The sequence below is a fragment of the Tachysurus fulvidraco genome, chromosome 6 (assembly GCF_022655615.1).
Source record: "Tachysurus fulvidraco isolate hzauxx_2018 chromosome 6, HZAU_PFXX_2.0, whole genome shotgun sequence".
Lineage (NCBI taxonomy): Eukaryota > Metazoa > Chordata > Actinopteri > Siluriformes > Bagridae > Tachysurus > Tachysurus fulvidraco.
In genome coordinates this window covers 15,736,153-15,759,122 of record NC_062523.1, presented here as the reverse complement: position 1 = coordinate 15,759,122, position 22,970 = coordinate 15,736,153, and the positions used below count along the sequence as shown (strand labels likewise).

At 38.7% G+C, this 22,970-nt stretch overlaps 1 protein-coding gene across 7 annotated transcripts in view; it reads right to left on the bottom strand.

Moving 5' to 3' along the window:
* Positions 1 to 21,983, bottom strand: part of fmnl2a (formin-like 2a) — a 46,116-nt gene extending 24,133 nt beyond the window's left edge. For 4 of the 7 annotated variants that reach the window (XM_027164184.2, XM_027164188.2, XM_027164190.2 and 1 more), the window contains exons 1-3: positions 21,482 to 21,982; positions 1,926 to 2,009; positions 25 to 105 (exon numbers count right to left, since the gene is read on the bottom strand). In XM_027164184.2, the coding sequence (XP_027019985.2) occupies positions 25 to 105; positions 1,926 to 2,009; positions 21,482 to 21,595 (279 nt within the window). In that variant the 5' untranslated portion in view covers positions 21,596 to 21,982. Of the gene's footprint in view, positions 1 to 24; positions 106 to 1,925; positions 2,010 to 21,481 lie in introns of all 7 variants that reach the window. The other 3 variants (XM_027164186.2, XM_027164185.2, XM_027164187.2) reach the window with 1 other exon arrangement.
* Between the last annotated feature and the right edge of the window lie 987 nt (positions 21,984 to 22,970).

The following is a 22,970-nucleotide window of genomic DNA, read 5'->3' as shown; positions in this document are numbered from 1 at the left end:
GCAATGCAGCAAATCACAACTGACCTTCCTGGTGACTGCTGGGTCCAGATAACTCTTCAATTTCTGGATGTATGTGTGAGGAGGGTTTTTCACTTGAAATCTTTCCTAATAGAAAAAAAGTCATGGTTACATGTAAAAAAAAAAAATGTAGAAACTATCAGCATGTGATCCTCATTATGACAAAATTGTGCTGTAAGTTTAGCACATACAGTGTAATACAATTAAACATCATTGTTTGACTGATTGTGAACAAAGTGGTATGGAAGAGCAGAGCGCTAGTGACAAATCCCTGAGCTACACAACTCATCACCTGATGTGACTTGTAGAACCAGTAGCATGTATAATAATGTTATAATAATGTTTTATCACATACAACATACTGCAATTATACATCATACAAAACTTTTCTTTGTTCAGGTTCGGTGTGGCGTTTATGTTGATAGAGGAGGTCACACTGAATCCAAGTAGGACTGTTCCATTGGTCTGGTTTCATACTCACTTGATTCTCCTGAGCCCCAATGTATTTGTGTTCATCTTACATCATCTCATCACAAATGTATACAGAGAACACAAAACGCAACCTGATTTTTTTTTTAAATCATTATACTGACACCTCAACTCTTCTGTCCCATAAAGGTCCGCTGATACTCATATTACACGCATATCAAGGAATCAAATGATGACGACATCATCTACAACATATGAACTGTTTACTTTGATTCCTGAACAAGTGCGGACCTGAATATCAGTCCCATTTACAGGAATCACAGCACGGCTCCAGTGCCACTGAACTCACACCACCTCCTAATAGTAGTATCAGGTTCAGCTTGGGTTCAAATACCACGCTGTGTTTCTGAGTCAACATAACAGCTTTCACATAACTAATTTTTCCTGCAAACTGTGCTCTAGGTTCCAAAGAATCTGCCAGTGTGAAACCCCTGATAATATCATTGAATAAGCCTAAAAGCATGATCTAGCTGCTATGTTTGGTTGTAGTAAGAGTTCTTTAGTTGCTGTGTTTCTGCATTAGTGTTATTACTAATGCTATTCCTAATGAATGACTGGAATTAAACAAATAATACATAATGTAATTCCCACATCAATAGCACATACATTGAATAGTAGCGTTTGGGTGGTCGTGAGACGGTATACTGAATTTGTATGGTTTGTTTTTGGGTTGTTTTATGTTTTCATTTGTATTGACAGAAACAACCAAGAATAGGTTCTTCAATTGCAAACATTACGGAAACCAGAGATGATTTGTCTGCTAATAGTTTTAAAAGTATGTACGTCGTACTCTTCTGAGAACTGGAACCTTGGTAAGGACACTTCACAGATAACACTGGTGTTCCATGCACAATAACAGGAAAAAGGACAATCCCCAGGAAACCTCAAACCAAGGTCCTAACACACCAAAGCCTAACACATAGCACTGGTGTTAATGTTAATTTACACTATATTTTCTTTTCCATTTATTTTTGCAGACATGTTTTTCCAAAACCAATCACAAAAGAGGTGGTGCACAATCCAGACATCTAGTCATCTGACTGACTGAGAGGGCTTTCACACTGGCAGTTTATTCTCACCAAGGTCCCAAACCTGTGACTATTTGTAAGAGGTGGTCTGAGTTCGGTTGCACTGTCACTCACAAAAGCATTAAATCAGACTTGTGGAAATGTTCTTAATTCAATAACATGTCCATGCCAAGCATTAGAGAGTTAACAGAGTGAGGCTACAAAACATCAGCACTCAATCATGCAAATGTTAATAAAATGCCTGAAATAACTTGAAGCAACCTGGTGATTTGAGAGAGAAAAAAACAGTATGAAAAAGTATGTGGCTTTGACTGGAGGCCTCCAGCTAAGGTTAAACAGAGGCTTAGAGGAGCATTAGAGTCGAGAGAGGATTGGAATCGAACGGCTCACCTGATCGCAGATGAGCTCCCACTTCTTCTCGTTGTCATACTGACGCAGTAACCGGGCTTTGTCTGGAGGCAAATTCATAGAATTCTAGGAAAACACAACAAAAACAATGAGAAAAATGTGTGCAGAATTTCAGAATATCAAGAGGCATTGTAATACGTATGAACTAAATTAAGTCATCACAGAAATTCATTGCTTTATTAAGACATTGCAGAGTGACACGGGGTAAAGGAAACATGTGGGGTGAAATATTTGAGCTGTCTGAAATGATAATTATGTAATAACTGCATTCATAGCAAGTGATAATGATACAGTGCAGAGATTTGGCCCTATTGTAATCCTTGAACCAATACTGTACACTTTATTACAGTATTTTCCGCACTACAAGGCGCACCTAAGAGCCTTAAATTTTCTCAAAAATCGGCCGTGCGCCTAATAATCCGGTGCGCATTATGTGTGCACCGAGTTCCAAAAATCTGTAAAAATGTTGTTGTGTGACATTGGTAAACGCTCCGCTTGATTGACTGTCGGACCATTTCCCACTGACACAGGGAGGTAATACATACACTACGTACGCTGGCAGCGATAAACCAATCAGAGGACATTACGTAATACGTACAGTACGTACGCTTACCTCCGCCACACCTCCGGTAGGTATAACTACCGGTATGTTGCAAAACAACATTTGTTTCTTCGTAACCATTATGCGCTCCACACTCCAGTCCAGTAGGTGGCGGTAAATGCACCTTAAGTTGGTTTGCCATCCGGCAATAAAAATCAGATGCTTACGAGGCACAATTCAAACTACAGGCTATCAGTTACACGGTTGTAAATGGGAATAGAGCAGCTGAAAGGATTCAACATCAATGTATCTATGGTTTGGAAGTGGAGGAAGCAAGAAAATGTACTGCGCCCAGTTAAGAAAACACACTAGATAAGAACTTTGATGGATTTGTGGGAGATTGATTAAAAAATAATGTGTGTGTATTGTTAAACAGTAGTATAAAGTTCAACTAAACTCACTGTTTTGCTTCTGTTACCTTTTTTGTAGACCGTATGTTTTAGCATGGGTTAAGTACAGAAATAGACCCTGTAATTGAGACTGCACCTTATAATCCGGTGCTCCTTATGGTGCGAAAAATACTGTACTTAAGATGTTATAAAATATATTAAATGAATATCAAATGTATAATAATAATGTTAACAATAATAATGAATTACAACAAAATAACATATCAATGACCTCACTGTTTATTAATAAAACATATTCATCACTTTTTTTTTTGTTTTGTTCCAAGTGCACATCATTTTCCTAGGGGCAAAAAAATAAATAAATAAATAAATATATACATAAAAAATACAAAAGATTTTAAGACATTTGCCTTGCTATGACCCTGACTGGATCAAGTCCAAAATCGAATTATCTTTGTCACAAGATCATTTCATCAAAACCTTACAAACATTCAAGCACTTGTTTCTGAGATACTGAGCTAACAAGAATGTTAAACAGACAGACAGAGGGACAGATGGACGACCCGAAAACATTAGACAGAGTTAACATCGTCTGGTATTGGACTGGTACTGTAAACTGTATATATCTTCTCTATGTCAGTTTCAACCCAGAGCTTAAAACTCTAGACGGTGCAAGTCCACATTTGTTGCACGCTTGCTAGTGTACAAGTATTAAATCCCTCTCATCTCTGCCCTCATCACTTCAGAATAAATGTAATTATTACATTTTAAATTCCACACACATTTGCCCACAGGTGTGTGTGTGTGTGTGTGTGTGTGCGTGTGTGCGTGTGTGTGTGTGTGTATGCGTGCAACGCTTAGCTCAGCACTATACAATAACTCAGATTCTTATGTATACAGCTCACTTCCTCCTGCACTTCCACTGGACTGCAGTAATGTTACAGCGTGGTTTGTTCTGCATGACTGCTGTTATTACATTATAACACCCTGAAAAATTCAACCTTTCTTTCCTTTTTGTTTTATTATTTTGGGGTCCCACAAACAGAAATTTTGAAAAATGTGCAATATTACCTATGTGCAATATGTCTTTCAGTGTAACTAGTCCTTATATATTATATTATGTCTCTATTCTTTTTATATATTTGCATTTTCTTACTCTTTGCTGCTGAAACAGAAATTTCCCTATTGTGTGACGAATAAAGGTATATATTATCTTTTTTGAAGGATTTTACAGTTTTTTTATTACAACTTTTTTCCATGATCATTTGTATGAGATTAAAATTTGCTATCTACTATTTATTTTACTTACATTTTCAAGATTTACTATTGCTGTGTTCATCCTGGTAGTGATTATTGTTTTTCACAGTTTAAACTCTCACAATCGAGCATCAACACATGTTAGTTCCAAACCTGAAAAAATTAACTCAAGCTCTCCTTCCTTTTCCGCTCTTACACAATCTCCTTTTCCCTTCTGGCCTACTTTTAAACATCTGCACCATGGAACTCCCCAGAAATAATGCAGTCAACATCAACATTTGTCTCCAAATCTCCTCCTGCGCCTTTCCTTCGTTTTTATCCTCTACTCTTTTTCAGACTTCCCCTTTCTCATGCTGCTTCACTCCCCACCTCTGTTATACTAGCTCTCTTTTTACTCTTTCTCTCTGTGCCCCACCCTTCAGAGCATGAGTGTAAGAATGAAATGAATAATAATGATTGAACTCTCCTGCCCTGACACACAAGTCGCCCAATCTGACATATACACCAAAACCATAAAACAAGAGCAGTAATCGGTTCTGCTTTAAAGTGCGTCTAATCGCTCATGCCCTGCCCACTGCCCAAAGCACTTTGTAATATTGTCTCTTTATTTGGGAAAAAAAAACACCATTTCTCATGTGTTTTCAGCTGTAAACCTCTACTGTTTTCCACTGCAGGGCTGGGCATGGGAGAACTAGAGAAGCGATCAGGATGTTGTCTTTTCCAGCCTCTTCACAGGGGCTCGGTTGGAGAGAAAAACGCCACATGGCATTTAAACAGCAGCAGATGAGCCGAACTCCACCAACAATCTGCCTGGAGCTTCAAGGATACGTGGATGTGGCTGCGTTTTGTTCTAGCATTAAGTCATGAAATAAAAATGGAAATGTTAATAAAAATCGAAGTGCTTATTAAATGAATTAACCCTTTCAGCTTCGCTGAGTCTTCAATTGGAAGACGCAAAGCATCAAGCATCAGGTAGGTGATTTGTCAGAATTTGGTAAATCCACAGTGAAGTTATTTGGTGGTGATAATCAGTGTCAGATGAGGTAACACGATTGCCAATCAATCGTGCCAATCAATCAATGGCAACCACATGGTCTGAAAGACATCCCAATCGTGACACAGGGATTCTGCTGAGACTGGAGGTGTGTGAATCCAGCAGATGCAGACAGAATCGCAAACACACACCAGACCTGTGAGCGGTAGGTCAATATGTAACATGAGATTAAATCATGCCTTGTTAGAAAACCAATGAGAAAAGCATTCGGACAAATAAGTAACCACAAACAGGCCGGAGACATGAACTATCACATTAATCCACATAAATCTACTTAAAAGACCTCCTCAAGTTAAGCCTTAATAACGGAATAATCAGTGCAGGAGACTTGTTATGTTTGGAAATCGGGATGGAGATCAATATCCATAATGTAGTTTGCAGAAGAAGGGAAGGATAACTGTCCAATGCTTAAGCATAAATCTAATCCCGGGTACAGTATTTAACCGAAATAGTGAAATGTATTTCAATTACCACAAATTATAAGGAAAGTAGAGAAGCAGAACCTCTGACCTTGCCTTGAACTCAGGACACAGATGGAGGAAAAAGTAGTGAGAGAGAGAAAAAGAGGGAAAAACAAGCAAGGGAAAATGAAAAGGACCGAATGAGAGGGCTTCTAAGTCCTTATATAACACAAACCTTTGCTTACTTTATAAACCAGAGTGAATAATCAACCTGAATGTAAATTATACAAACTGAAATATGGGACGTTTTAACACAACGCGCATTTTGGGGCCGGCTTTTCTTTCACAATAACACGTCAATCTGTCAACTGTGCATTACCTGTGTTTTAACTGGCTCGTAGTGGTCAGCGCTGACCTGCCTGAGCTCTCACCGCCTACAAATTATATCATTCCTGTTCAATATAGCACTAAATCCAAGCCAGAGAAAACTACACGGTGGACATACGTGGTAATTTTAAAAAAAAAAAAGGTCACTCTGAAGTAGTTCACACAAGCCGCTTTTATTCTGAGTAAATTCTATGTCGAATAGGGGTCTTTGGCGTTACAGCATCCATGTTGCGTCATGTTCACAGATAATCATCTAGAAGCAAGCTGAAACACACTGTGTAAAATTTTGAATGTTTCAGTACCAACTGTCCTACTGAAACATTAACATACAGCATGATAACTCTGTACAAGTTCCAACAAACACGCATACTTCTCACTAATTTTTTCCTAAGCAAGCTCTGCTACATGTTCAAATAAAGCTGGTTTAATCTAGTTATGTTTGCCTGCCAAAATAAAAAGCAAAGTACAGCACAAACGCTAAAACTCTAACCCTTTAGTGCTGATATCACTATTGGTGACCAGCAAATGAGTGTGAATACTACAGCTACTGTGTGTAGGCATGGATGTGTGCTCGGGCTGAAACAACTGTTCTGTCTGCAATTGTAACAAAATATGTAAACAGAAAGAAAAGAAAGAAAAGACAAAAAAAAAAAAAGAAATCTTGTTAGAAGCTTCATCATGTCACAAAGCCTATCGTTTATACCTACATGTAAATTCTCATAAAAAATAAATAAATAAATAAATAAATAAATAAATAAATAAATAAAATAAAAAGTGGAAGGCCTCGGCATTCTTCATAGATTTCAGCGTGGCTATTTGAGTGTTATGTTAAAAAAAAACACGCTGAAATTTTTTAATATTACGCAACTTTTATGTAACACAGAGTTAAAGTAATATTTTGACTTCATGCTCATCACGGACCAAACAGCTATAATAATGACATTATATTAGGTGAGATAACACATTTACTAGTTGGCTGAAGTAACTGGCTGCAGTAAACGCTCAAGTGTGCTGCCGGGTTTCATGTTGTGGTGTCGCCTGGGAACAGAGTAGTTTAAAACCTGGTAGCTAATGTAATATAGTGATGTTTGGTGAGCTAGTTTGCTGGCTAAGTGGATTAATACAGACTAAGGGAAATGAAATATGATCTTTATCCACTTCTAGCATAGTTTCTAATGTGACACATTGTGTTTGCAAGCAATGTTCAGCACTACGTGGTGATGTTTTGTCCTCACGTTACAGATAAAAGATAATATATCTGAGTCTGGTTAGTGTCTATTTTCTTGCGGCATGTTTAACTGGGCAGTGACTGGGGAGAACTTTCTATTTCCTTTCTTTTGCTTGATATTGGCTATGTTTCCACAAACCCTGTTCATCCATGCACACTGATTCTCATTATGCAAACTGGTGTAGAAACACAACCAGTATCATGTTTCAGCAGGTGTGTGGAGGACCAAATGGTGGGAGGGATTCAGAAGCATTCGCTAGCAGTGAGGTTTCTGCTAATCAGCTAGGAACCAAATAAATCCATAGGACACAAAAAATGCTTGTTCCTGATCTACAGATTTGTCCACCCTGATACAATTATGCTGGTTATATCTTAAATTCTTAAAGTCATTTCACTACTGTTAACTAGCTTTGATAACAGAAAAGAATTCATTTCTTAATGAATATAGTTATCGCACCAATGCACATAAAGGTGCACATAAAAAACAATAAAAGGTTTATATACAGACTCTGCCTCCGAGGCAGAGCTGCCTCCAGAACTACCCTGACTGGTGCTTTTGCTGGAGTATATTCACTGGCTAAGAGAGGTACAGACACTTTGACCTAGCACATCATCTTACATAACTTTGTTAATGTTTCAGTAAGTTGCTATACAGAATTAACATTAACATGTAATTCTACAGTGACTTAAAAGTGACTTTCTGCAACGTGAATTAAAAAATGTAAAAATTCGGTTCCAAAAAATAGTCGCTGCAGATTTCTCTCAATTTCTAGCTCCTTTTGCTTCTTTGCTGTAATCTTTCCTATTTCCCTTCCCTCTCTCTTAGTGAAACTCTTAGTTGTACTTTCTCACATTACTGTATTTCCTTAGTGTTTCCTGAGGCGGGTGGAAAGCGAGACGAGCAGCCAGACACCGTCTGTCCCACGGCTGAAGAAAAGCCTCCTCTCCGCTGGCCAGACAGTGAAATGAGAAAATCACCAGGCAAACATAACAGATGACAAGGGTCCGGTTAATTAAATACTAGAACATGCAGTCTGCTAACATTCTTGGCCCGTGTCCCATCTCTAAATTGTGCCTATCACCATGCACACAGAGACCGTTTAAATACAACTTTACAGTGATGGTAAAGTTTTCTCAGTCAGGACAAAGAGAGAGGTATTCAGGCAAATCCTAGGCTGGAAAGTTATCTCCAGTTACCCACAATCCTGTGCGAGCCTGGCTGGCTGAGTTAGTTTCATCCCCTAATTAGTGCAGTGTATTTCTGTAATCTGGTGAATGTCTGCGGGTGCACAGATGTCCCTCCTCTGTTTAAGGATAAACTGTGTAATCCTCCCTTCAACCCCCACTGCAGGATCATAAGATAAAGCACATGATTTAGCACATTATTTATGTGGATTTGGACAATTTATCATTTTGTGACAAATATTAGGCAAAGGATGTATATTGACCATTAGCTTGTTTTTTTTTTCTTCCACAGATCAATTGTCCATTTCCTATAAAGCCATTTTTCTTAAGTTCCAAAGAGGAGAAATGAAAACAGACTAAATTCTAAATAAAGAATATCATTATAATGTTTAATCCTTTTATCCACTGTACAGTTAATCATATTGGCTGTATTTTTCCACCACACTCCATTCTGAGTATGGTGACGTGTGGTTTCTGCCACTTTCACTCGGTGACCGAGAGCCTTAATAGAACGCAATGAGATCAAGGTTTGTCAAATATCTATTCCACCTGTAGCATCTGTTAGTACCATTCACATCTACGGGCAATGATAACCCTCTCTTTGTTAAAGCTATGAAACTTGAGCTATAACGGGTTTGTACATTCTGCAATTCCTGCAGCTTTCATGGCTCTCTATCTGCCACTCTATCTGTCTTTAATTTACCTACTCATTCACCTACTCATAAAACTTAATTACTTGTGTCTTTATTGGCAAATCCTAAAACAGCACCATATCTGCAACTCCTTCCACGACGTCTAGACTTACGGTTCTTTTTTTAAGGTTGGTGAATCAGCTGTAGGCAGAACTGTTTGGAGTTTTTTACAGACAACTGCTTGTAGATCTAACACCAAGTAGGTCTGTGTGACATCAATCAACTTTCATGAGATTATGCTTTAAAACCAAGGATCATATTTTAAAACTGTTGCTAGCTCCATTTATTTATTTATTTATTTATTTGTTTGTTTGTTTGTTTGTTTGTTTGTTTGTTTGTTTGTTTAAAAGTTGATATTTGGGGGGGGAAAGAAAGAAAGAAAAGAAAAAACAATGTTCACTACATGGCCAAACGTTTGTGCACATCTGCCCATCACACTCATGTGTGTTTGATGAACATCCCATTCCAGATTTTTTCCTCTTTGCTGCCTCCATTCTCCTGGGAAGAGTTTTCACTAGATTTTGAAGCCTGAATTTTGTTCATTCAGACAACAAATCATTCGTGAGGTCAGGCAATGCTGGTAGGTGAAGAGTTCTGGGGTCAGTTAGTGTTCCAGTTTGTCCCAAAGGTGTTCAGTGGGGCTAAGTTCAGGGTTTGGGCCACTTCAACTCCAACTTCTTCAACACAACCTTAGCACAAAACTATGTCTTCATGGAGCTAGCTTTTGTCATGCTGGAACAGGTTTGGACCTCTTATTTGCAGAGAAGGGAAATTCTAATTCTAGTCTGTAGTAATAGTTTAGGGAAGGTGCACATTCAGGTACGATGGTGAAATGTCTAGATTTTGGCCATATGGTAGATCTGTAATTCGTATTAGATATTTACAATATTTATAATAATAGACATATTAGAACTATGAACCTAACATTGCCAGTATGAGTGATGTTTTATCATGGCACTTAAAAGCACAATGAAAAGCCAAATTCTGACTGAATGTAATTATTTCTGATCAAACTTTGGACAAACAAAATTAGGAGCTTTGTGTCTCTTGTCTGAATCCTTTTCAAGTCAAAGAAATATGTTTATTCCATCTAAATGGACACGGTAGTAAGGATTTTGTTAAAGCCTACATTCCTTTTAATGATTACACACTCATCTGACCATAGGCCCTTCAGCAAGCAGCTATAATAAATGCAAAAAAAAAACTATATAGGTTTGCCTATATAGTACAATTCCGGTGTGATGATTTTGAGTACATCCTGGAGTCACTCCTATTGAATGTAATTACTTATTATGTCCTCCAGCAGTGTTTTTTACTGACAAATATTCTACCTGATTAGTCCTTCATAGATCCCTAGTAATTAGGGGAGGCCTGTTATGACATGATGGATGTTTTGTGTGAGGTGGAAGTACTAACTGTGAGTAAGCCCAAGCACAGATTACACCCTATCTGTCCACGGCTGATGGCTGCAGACTGACAACCTGGCACAGAGTCACCCTGAGGGCATAATGAAGACATCTACACAATGCGCTACTGTCACTGACAGACCTACTCAGTCATTCAGGTGGCAAACTGCTAGGTTTTATTTGATCTAATGACAATAACTGCTATGCTTTGACTGCTGTGTGGCTCACTTGCCAACGTTCACTTGCACTTGTCCTCCAAAATAAACTCTTACCGTGTTTTCCAGAGTTTACTTGATGCTTTCTGTATAATTATTGTCTAGTGTTCTCGGGTGGTACAAAAAACAGGTTTGCCCTAGTTGACAGCCTTGGTTATAATATTAACAACTATAACAGCCACTATTGCTTTCTGGACTCTTGGCCATGGGTGGTGTGGTGTTGTTAGGATTCAATCAACTTTAAATAAAATAGTTCGAACATTTTTCTGTTCTTTTAACTACCCAATGTATGAGATGACAAATGAAGCCACATTCAGAACGCACACTCTCTTTTCACCAGATTTGCATAAAACTGCATTACATCGATCAAAATGTAAACCTTTTAGTGTGTATACAAAGTACAAAGAAGGAGATTAATATTGCTTACAGCATTGCTGTAAGCAACCATTATCACCTACTCATGATTGGTTCACGGTTGCGTTCTTTAAATTTGTGCTCTCATCATAACATCCTCCACTGTTTGTCTTTTCTTACTGTTTGCTTGAGTTGTTTGTCATGTGGAGTATATGATGATGCCCTCAAACCGAGTCCAGATCAGAAGCGCTGTGATAAATAAAGCTGTGACCAGTTTCGTTTGTGGTGGAGAAGCTTGGAATGCTATGGCTCTGCAACAGCACCATCACTTGATAGAGAAAAATGATTAGCTCTGTCCTTCCTGCACTGAGGTCTCAACAGATAGACCTGCTCCCAGAAATCTCCCTCACAAACAACCAGTGATAAGCACAGCATTTTAAACATAAGAGATTAAAATGATTTTTTCACATGCTGAGAGGATTAGGCTACCACTGAGCAGTGGGATCTTGAAGACAAAGACAGAGGGTGTCACTATCTGATTACTGGTGTCTGCCTGACCTTTATTGCACACACTCACCATTTTTATAGCAGCTTTCACTTTCACTGAAGCTTCAGTTGAATACGACAACAAAAATAGGTGAGGCTCAGTTATGGACCCAGCTCAACAATTCACTAAATACACACACAAGCATCTGGAACTGATTTAAGCAGTGAGGAAAGACACCAATCTCACTGATGTTGCCCTGTTAAAGGGTGTTTAATGACGTTCAGGGAAGGACACAAGCTGTGACAGACCCACACAGCTTCGGTTCACTTACCTGTGTAACGATATTGAATGGAAGAGATATTTATAAGCCTAGTCATTTAACTCTACAACAGTTTCTAAAAGGGTAAACTTATCAAGTACCAAACGTTTTGTTTCTCAATGTTTTGGGACAGGAAGTCAGGGATGCTACAGTCAAGCTATGGAGATATGAATGTAATTCAATTTGATCTGTATCGAGCTTTTAACAATGGGCACTGTCGCAAAGCAGCAATATTAGCAGATATCAGACATAGACATAGTTCAGGATAATCTACAGAACAGTCCAAGGTAAAGTAACGTACTCTGTCTCAAAACGTACTCTGTCCTTGTCCTGGACTCTGGAGTTGACCTTTGCCATAATGCTAGAGCTAAATCGGAAACTCTGCCTTAACAAAGAAAGTGGATTACTAATAAAGTCTTGTGACTTATTAACCCCGAGTCTCTCAACTGCTGATCACATGATGTGCACTAAGCGCTCCTGGAGATTAGCTGAATGTGTGGAACAAACTGAACATGTGGAACAGAACAGAAAGGTGAGATCATCTCACTGCAGCACTTTACCAGCATTCTACAGCTGTATTTCTGCGATGTGACACTGTCAAGCCTTTGGAAGGTTTTTAAAGCAGATGTTTTATCAGCAGGATAAAGTTTACTTGTTCCAAACACATCCTGGGAAGACTTGTTTCCCCTAAACATACATATAATAACCTTAAATATTTATAAAAAATCCTAGTTTACTTGTATCAGGAAACAGTAGATGTTCTATAGCATATTAATTAATACTACAAGGCTGTTTATTACTTACATAAATAAGCTCAATACATAACATAATTTGCACTACTCTCATATTAATATGAAGATATTTGAGTTTTAAAAAAAAAGGCCAGAAGACAAATGGATTTCGTTATGATTGGATGAAAATTATAGATCCCTAAGAGTAAAAATTATAGATTAACTCAGAAACCTCTCATACATTTGAATAAACTAAATGCAACACTTTTATGAAATTAAACACAGAAAAGTAAAAAGGATTGAATTATAAAAAAACAAAAAAAAAATCAAAGACAGTTCAGACTCTGCTACCGGAGTGCAGATGTTGCAGATGTGGAGGTAGTTTACTATACGATTAGAATACACCTTTAATTAATAGAGCACACAATTTTCAATAGTCTGATTTGTAAGACTGCAGCAAACTTAAACTTAAACTTAAAGACTGAGAGCAAAATTAAACATCTATACTTGCATTTCAAAGCAGACTGAACTTGGGCGAATTATTTTATTATGAGATTATTATTATTAATCAAATTTTATTCAAACCGTTATACAGCCAAACGTTCAAATCTCTAAATCTACCCTTAGATCATTCTGCTTCCTTCTACAAATGTATAACAGAAAAATCATCTGCCAAAAACATGTATATATATAAAGCTTGAAATTAGTATAAAAAAAATATCTGGAAATAGTTGAAGACTACTTTGCACTTATAAAATGAAATGCTAGATAGATTTGATTATATTCAAGATAAATTCACAGGCTTAGAGCAGATGGCAAGAAGTTAAACAGATCCTATTCTACAGTAGAGCTGTCTGTTCGGCCTCTGAGTTGCAAGACGCTTGTATTATATGATGTCTGAAGTCGACGTGTCAGCAGAGAAAGTGGCTGTAAATACAAAGCCACCCTGACAGATTGCTGTATTGTTCTCTCTCTCCATGAAGCACATTCAGATACAGTTGAAGCTCCCATTCACACAGCAGATGTTGCCCCTGGCAAGAGCTCAGGCCACAAACAAGTCCTTTCACCTAGACACCTTCTAAAGACAAGCCTCTCCAGGGACACACAGCCACAGTGCATCTGTCTGCGCTCAGTAGATCTGTTTGCTTGGGTCTCGTCCAATGGCCAAAGTGTTTCAGCATCACTGAAGCCTGAGTACAAACATTAAGTCCATTCAATACCGGAGTGTATTAGGAAGAGTGCTTTAGACCATGGCTCTCTTCACATGCTAAGAGGGCCACAAGGCAAACTTACTTTAGCAAGGAGACAGTAAAGTGCAGAGCACAAGGATTAAAAAGTATCTGAGGTCAAGGTCAGACTCTTAGTGTATGAAAGAAATTTTAGAATAAATATATATGTAATGGTTGTGTTTGGGGGAATCACTTCAAGAAAATATTTTTTAAGTATTCTAATAAGATCTTTTGGCTTAATTAAAAGTTAGCACTATTCCAGTACTTAGAGAAATGGAATTCACAGACAGACATTGAAAAACTTTGCAGCTGAAACACAAGAGAAAAGTTTTATAACTTTACAATCTTGTGACAAAAACTGCTTTGTTTCACTCTTTTCTTTTCTCCGAGGAGCCTTCTCTTTGTTTTCAAAGTACAGATGCAGGTCTCTGTGTTTACAATGAAAAACAGCTGGATTGCCTAACGGCTCGATTTGTCAAAGCAAACACCCACACACGCGTCTGCTCCCTCAAAGTGTCTAGTCACGTTCCTGCTACGGTTTCGAACAGCCGTCATCTTGGCCAGCACAATGAGCCTCCCATAATGCCCTGCATGACAATGAGGCACAAAGCCCAGCAGTGACGCTTGGGCTACTGTACGGCTGCACTAGCGAATATGAGAGGCGATTCTGAGCAGTTAATGAAGCCGTAGCAGACGATTACATCACCCCACAACCAGGGCCATCCAGCACACAAAAGAGCTGCCACGTTACACAATCGAGCTGATGAGAGGCACGACACTGTATAGTGTGTAGTGAATATAACACATGGGACCTTGTCACATGTACATTAGTGTTTGTTAATCAGTGTTGTCAGAATCAAACAAATGTTCCAGTAACCTCTTAAAACCTTCAACATATTTTTTATGAGACTTTTTTTTAGAATGAATGTCCCACAGCATTAGAAATATATCTAAAATGTAATATGCTGTGTGTAGCAGCAAACGGAAGTTACACGATGCAGACACATCACCCATTTGTATTTCCACGAGTTAAAAAGAAAAAAGTGTTACTGTACTCTATAATAACAACGCCACGAGACACTAAGGCCAAGGAAACACAGGCTACATAGAGTGCTGCAAAAAACAACAACAGAAATCCCAGAATTGTATCTAAATAAATAAAAGAAAGAAAGAAAAAAAGAGAAAAACTCCCCCAAAGAACTGAAAAGCCAACTACAAACTGCTGTTAAGGTCAAAGCCAAGAATCAGTTTCCCACACGGCAGGCTGCCACACTGGCCGCTGCATACTCCAGCTCTGCTTCAGCTTTTCCCAACCAGCACTTTCATACACCACAGGCCCTGACTGCACAGAGCCCTTAAAAGCACACAGCACTGCCTCGACTTTTTTCTGTCTCCACATCTTCTTGCTTCACACTGCTGTGGATAATTAGATAAGGGAACATGCTGGACCCTGAACGGACCAGTACCCCGAGCTGCTCATGAGCGGATGTAGATCCAGAGCAGTGTCCCGGGCTCCAGTAGGGAGCTAGTAGACGCCACAGGGTTCGGGTGCCGTGCCAAGTTCCACGCCGAGTCAGTATAATGAACAGCTCTGTTCTTTTTGCTACATGTGAGGAATCTGACGAATCTCATATCGTCTCTCTGCTGCACCAAGGATCCGCATTGTTCACTTGATTTAATAGAAATTCAGTAGAAAAATGACAAGAATGCTGCGAGTAGCTGCGCTGCTGATGTCATCACTGAAATCGTACAACGAGAGGCAAGTGCGTGCAATACTGCTTAAGCGCAACTTAATTGCAATCAAATCATAAATATGTCTTTTGGAAGAGGCAATAAAATGTCACATTGATGTGAATTCTACCCTCACTACATACACGGACTGGCCTGCTAAGCATAAAAATATTCTGGTTTGCTGCATGGCATAGCACAGAAACAAGCACTACAATTCCATAACCACAGGCTACCGCTCACATTTATAACCTGGCTTTTAAGTGGAACCCCAGCAGAATTCTACTGCAGCGTAAAAAACTCTATAATGAAAGTCTACACTAAGGTAAAACAAGACCGACTGTCAGAAAGATACTGAACCATGCATGACTAAACAAATATGACTAAAACACCATGGATGTACTGGCATGTTGTTTTTGTAAAAAATAAAATAAAATAAAATAAAAATAAAAAAAAGTTTAAAAGTGTAAAATATCCTATTTGGTTTCTAACAATGAAGACATAAACCATATTTTTGCAGTCCTTAATGCAGATACATTAAATAGGGTACAAACAGACAGTGACACAAAAGAAGAAGAAGACATCCAGCCATTTTCTCTACTGCTGATCCTACATGGGGTCAAAGGGAACCTGGAGTCTATCCAAGGAGACTCGAGGCACAAGGCAGGAGACACACTGGACAGGGTGCCAACCAATCACAGAGCGCAAACACACACATGCACGCGCACAAACACGTTTACACAGTATGGACAATTTAGAGATGCTAATCAGCCTACAATGAACATCTTTGATATGGGGAGGACATGGAGCACCTAGAGGAAACCCCTGAAGCACAGGGAGAACCTGCAAACTCCACAAACAAGACAGAGCAATTAATCAAACCCCCAACCCTGAAACTTAAATATTTTCCAGACACTTAGATGCATAGAACAAAACCCATGCTGTACATTTGAATATAATAAATGTAATAAAATAAAAATGAAGCATGGCTAGAAACATGGATTTCACATGTGTCACTCTCAGGGCATTGGGCTTTTCCCTGTCACAGTCACACAGCTCCAATGTGCTCTTTTAAAACTTTGTTAGTTAGTTGCATGAACATCAGCTCATGAAAATCAGTGTTATTAGAGAAGCACGTTTTTATTTAATCCCAAATCGGGATAACGACTGAGCTGCCTTTTTTTTTAAGTTTAAATGTTTATTTCACCTCACATAAGTGGTGAAATGTATTATTATTAGTTGTACTAGTATTTACTTGCTTTTTTTTTTACTTTTTGTCCCAGTGCACTGTAACTTTGTCGTTTGTTCATTATATTCACCATTCACTGCTATTTTTAGCAAACAGACAGGAGGATCTATCTGTAAATTCAACAGGAAACAAACCCGCTGGGGTTTTACAGGAAAGGCAGCAGAGGTGGTTAACAATAGCACTGCTACTGATGCTCACCTTCTCGTTAGGTCTGTCACTGACGAGTCTTTGCTGTATAAGGCACATTATTTTACAGACATAAGTTAGCAGGAAAAAACTACAGGACTTCTTTTCAGCATAAGCCACTAATTATATGGATGGATCCTGGATTCTCTTCTCAAAAGGCTAACCATTACACAGGGTGGAAATACGAACGCTTTATTGTCTAAATGTCTGAGTCATGAATGCCTCTGAATAACTTTAGTCATAATGTATTGAAAAGTTCTTAAGGACGAGTTAAATAAAAAAAAAAAAAAAACGACACCACAATGTCATCTGCTCGCCACCGGTTTTCCTTTTATCGTTGTTTTTTTTTTTTTATGTCACGGGTTCTTTTATTTCCTTTTATTCCTTTGAATGTGCTTTGTAAAGAAAAAATGTGTTTAAAAGGATTTGTCTGGATTGTGAATATTTCCATGTACACGTTATCTCTATATTCGTTCGGACTCTAGCTTTACTGAGATTCATCACTATATGCAACCGCACTGGTTATTTATACCTGGTTACAGGACTAACCTTCTCCAATGAAGTCTCTAATTAGCTTATATTCATCTTGGGTAAGTTACAAACTGAGACAGGAGGTGTTGGGTGGTTCTCATCAACCTTGCCCTACTTGGCCGATGTTTATCCTTAATTACACAGTGACAAACCCCAGCAAAAGTGTTGAATAGATTGGAAATGGTCTGTTCTGTACTGTTCTGTTGTTTGCTGGAAGAGTTTCATAACAAAATCTTTTTCTGTTAAATCTGATAAGCGTGCTCGTTCGAAGCCATGCTGAGTAGCGGAGTCACGGTTCTTCTCCTTGGAGAAGCAGTTAACAGTAATGCTCCTGCCGCTATGGCGACGACGATGCTGCTTGCAGATATGCTCTTGGGTGAAGATTAGCACGAATGCCACACATTGATGCTTTCTGGCACATTCACTTAAACTCTTACTGGTTACTTTAGCGAATCAAATGTACATTCTAAAATCTTTGAAAAATGTGATGCCAAAAATAAACAAGAGGAGTGAGCATTAATATAATATAATTTAAAGCAGACCGTACTATAACTGGAAATTCCCTTAAAAAAAAGAAAAGCTTTCCATTCCACAGTCAGTCCCATGTGAAACAGTTTGTCTTTTATCTTGGCAACAGCTGAACATCATGAATATGTCTGCTTTGAGAATCAGTAGCAGTTCCAGACATTCTTTAATTCCTGGGAGTTTCAGGTCAAACGCAGCATTACAGCATGTGCAGGTTGCGCTTTTGTGTCTCGGGAGAGTGAAATAATCCGAGGGTGGATTTCATAGCGTCTACACAATATGTGCTCAAACCCTCTCGGTGGATCTCTGCAGTGGGTTTTTACCACATACTACATGCTGCTGAACACGTACATTAGGTTTTAAATCTAAATTAAAGTCACAGTATTTATACTTCTCCTGTGAATATACAAAAACAAGAGTGCAAACACGTCGAATGTTACAACACCAAGAAGATGTCATGGGATCACATACAAAGGAAAAAAAAAGGTTTATCATCACTGACAGCAGCTCAGTGGTGTAGGAACAGAGCAGTCATCATTAAAGCAGCTACTCCTTCAGCCTGCTAGAGCTCAGAGCTTGGCATGTGTCGATGTTTAATAGCAGTAAATAACTTTAAGAGCTGTGATTAAAACGCAGGAGCCCTCCGAACGCCTGCCAAAAACATGATGTCACAACCTGCCATCACATCTACTCTAGTTACAGTATAAGGGAAAACTGTAAAGTGATTAGAATCGACACACAGACACAAACGTCTCACAAAAGCCTCGTCACGGTGGTATCGGCCATCTCTGCCATGTTTTATTCTATAGAGAACAGACAAAAATGTCAAGATCACAAAAAGCGATGTGGCCATGAGGTTAAACTCAAATCGATGTGGTTGTTAAAATACTGCATGAGTGCATAGTTACAGGTTTGTAAAAACGATCATAGAAACAGCACAAGAAGTTCCCTCCGGCCAGAGAAAAGAACCGCAGCCTCAGGCACTGTGCGAGGCTGAATGACTCATTAAAACCAAACCAGCTCCGTTTCCTCCAGGGGCACTTTAATTTTCCAGTTTGCATCTTTTAACTTTCCAGTAGCACTGTAACTTTTCTCGCTTTCTTTTGCCCCGGGCCTCCCTGCCGTCATTCATCTGAACTGTGTTATCACCCGAGTCGTGTGTGTGTGTGTGTGTGTGTGTGTGTGTGTGTGTGTGTGTGTGTGTGTGTGTGTGTGTGTGTTAACTGGAGAAGCATGGATCAGAGTGATGAGGGCTGCTCTAGCGTCAGTGAAGCATAAAGTCTGATGGTGTTTGAGCTATAAAAGCGAGACCAGCAGGCAGCCAGGGCTGTGCCACCAAAACACATGCATACAAACACACGCAAAACAGAAGAGTAGACATCAAATGCATTCCTCAGACACACAGGTGCGGAGTGTGTTAAGAGCCTAACTACAGACTTGGGGATCACAAAGGTTTTGAATAAAGCTGAAATGCTTTTGGATAGTATCCTATTATTTATAGGAACAGAAGACTGGCTCTATAGAGAAAATGAAAAGAAGCTACAGAATACCTTTATTACATTGTTATGCTTTAGGGAATGTTTCATTTTTAAGGATGATATATACCAGGGCTAGAACGGTATGAGCTAAATATATATATATAAGACAGCATGTTAGTTCAGTCCAATACTGAAAGATTTATTCAATAGTTTTACGCTTATCACCAAGTCTGATCTGAAATTTTAAAGCATTTTTAAAGATGGTTATTAACACTGCGTGTATGAAAACTGTGAGAAGCTTCCAGACTCATCTATAAATTTCACCTGATGTGTTAGTTGTTCACAAATTGGGCTACGCACATATTACAAGGATTACAGAGTGCCTAGAAATTTATATCCATAGCCTGAATTGACAGAACTGACAATTACAGAGTAATGACTTATAACCCCACTGTAAATCCCTCAGAAAAGGACGGGCTCTCTTTTTTTATGTTACGCTTTCTTCCTCATGCTGCCTCAGGAAGTTTTTTCCTCGCTGTTGTTGCCTCTGGCTTGCTCATTAGGAAGCTAAACCTACATCCGGATTTCTGTAAAGCTGCTTTGTGACAATGTCTATTGTTAAAGCTTTCTGTTACATAAATCAATCAGAAAAGCTTTGCTGTGTGTGGCTTGCATTGATTTAATGATACGACAGTTTCTGATTTCCCCCCCAAAAAACCTACTTATGAATGGATCCCATACTATTTCCACTGAATTGTACAGACTTTCTGAAAGCTTAAACCAGGCCACCATCACCACACTGATGCTTTGCATAACGTCAACAGAAGCTCACAACTCGATTACAATAAAAAAAAATGTAAAAAAAAAAAAAAAAATCTGAACAACCAGAATTCTGAAAATAAGGAAACAATTAAAAACAGAAAAACATGACTGGTACGTCCCTAATATTCAAACCTATATATGATCAAACCCTCAGCATTTGCAGTGTAAATGGTTTCACCTGCTCCTGTAAATGTAGATGGTGAGGAACTGATTTGCAAGCAGCAGTGTCTGGTAGGCAAAATACTGCTGTGTGTACAGCACTTAACATCATCTCTCTAACCAACCACCCCTTTGCCCAGAGGGAACACCTGGAAAATCATCAGCACTTTATCAAAACCTCCATCCATTTGTTCTGTTTCTTGGTCTGAGAAAAGCAGCACTGAAAAACTGTACCATGACTTTTACTTACTAAAGTGTACATGTATTCGCCTTAAATCAGGTTTAAAAACAAACAATATTTTTTAACATGATTTTGATTACAAAAGATAAGCGATAACGAAAAGGACAGTTTAGTAAAGTTTTTTGGATGAATGTGTAAATTTAACTGAAAAGGTCGCGTTGATCCTTAACATTCGATTTAAAGGGGTTTAAAACTGCATGAAACTAATACAGTAGGAATAAAACTTGGAGTAAAAAATACATCAGGTTGTTAGAAACAAACGAAAGAGTTTTTAACTTGTATAGAAACGAGTTAAACTACAGCACGAACACAAAAGGGACGAGTTAGAAAAGTTTTCCTTTAACCAGCTCAGTAAAGGACAGCAATAATAATAACAACAACTAAACCCACTGTAACCTTTCTCATGATGGAGAAATAAGGTTGTAACTAATCCCACACGTGTTATACGTGTATAAGAGACGTGTAATACAACCGGTAACGTTTGTGTGTGACAGTAAACAGTAAGTGTGATACAGTGGAGAGTTTTAGCTGGTCTCGTTAGCTTAGCTTAGCTTATTAACGCACACAATAGCAGGGAGTGACCGAGTGGAGCTGCTCGGTGTCCGGCGGACAGAGACAGGATGTGTCCCTGATACAACCAAACAAAGGCTGGCTGCAGTCAGACACACAACTCTTATTTCTCTGTCTTTATACTTCCATACAAAGTTCTCAGACTTTACTTACTAAAACAAGCGCAAACCGTTCTTCTAGCTCCCCCGGGTCCGGCATGGGCAGTTTTAACGGCATGTTGTGTCCTCTAGGGTCGGTGTGTTGCTCCAAACTCCCCGCGTTCCCCATTTCCAAGTCTTTCTTACTAGTTTTTGACTTTCTGGTAACTATTTCAAGTGAAATTGTTGCCTTTTTACGCGTTATGTATCACACTTCAGCAGAAACGGGCTTAGTCCTGACGCCGAGCTCCTGCGAGCGCATTGTACCGTTAACGGGAATCCGGGAAACTTATCACGCAACAGCGCAACATTTCAAGGCAAACAAAAAGAAACGTGTCTTATCCGTATCTTGCACAATTTCCACACCGCTCCCAGTGAGTATTACAGCTGACGCGATGCATGATTCAGTCTGAGTGTGCGTCCTGTCTAACTTTAAGCTAAGATTTCAGGTACTACTTCGCTCTCCTCTCTCATCCTTCAACTCAACTCCGTCTCCTAGTAACCACGCCCACTGTGGGCGTGTCAGAACGTCGTCGCCGTGGTAACCGGGTTCTGAACTGGTGCATGCTGGTATTTGGAGTTCTGGAGGAACTAGCAAAAACTTTTGTCATATATTTTTAGCTAAAGCTCGTACAGAAAACGACTTAACAGGCGAAAAACTGAAAAAAAACCCCCAAAACATTAATATATGCTCATTAAAACGTGTGTTTCGTGAGCTGTAATCTACAGGTGGCTTCTTATCCAGCATATTTAATGACATCAGTTTGGGAGTGTTTGCTTTGTCCCAGCTGGACATGTTGACAGACTCACAGGGCGTTAGCTGTGTCTCAGACCATCTGGCAGAGAAAACCAAAATCTCACTCACAGGCTTAAAACTTATCAAAATGGTCAACCTATCTTTTATCTTATTATTTCCCGATGTTATTAGTCCCTTTTAAAATGTTGGCATTTAAGTAGAAAAGTCAAAGTATAAAATAACACAATTAGCACAGATTTATTTTTATGAACATGATCCAATTATTTAAATAACTAATTATTCAAATGTGTACAATTCTATTCTTTGTAGTCACAGAGCTTTTATATTCTTTGAATTCACACACACATTGTATTAGGCTCAGTTTGACACCATTTAAAGACAGACGTGTTTTTGAGTTTGGATTAAAATCCATTCAGTTTAATGGACCAGTCTGATAAATCTGAACCACCTGGTTATCACAGACCCCATTTATCACATGTTCCTACAACTTAGAATAGCAGCCCATCTACTCCAAGATAAAAGAACGAAGCTTTTTTTTTTTTTTTTTATCGTCAGCTTTTAAGATTCACTTAATTCCCAAACTCATTTGGATCTTAATTTACCTCTGGGTATCTATAAAGTTGTTTTGTTGACAGTGCCTATAATACAATGTGCTGTGCAAATAGAAATTTAATCAAATTAAAACTGTTTCAATCAAGGACGTTGCCTTGGTCCTCAATCCTCACTTAGAGATTCCTTGATGTAGATT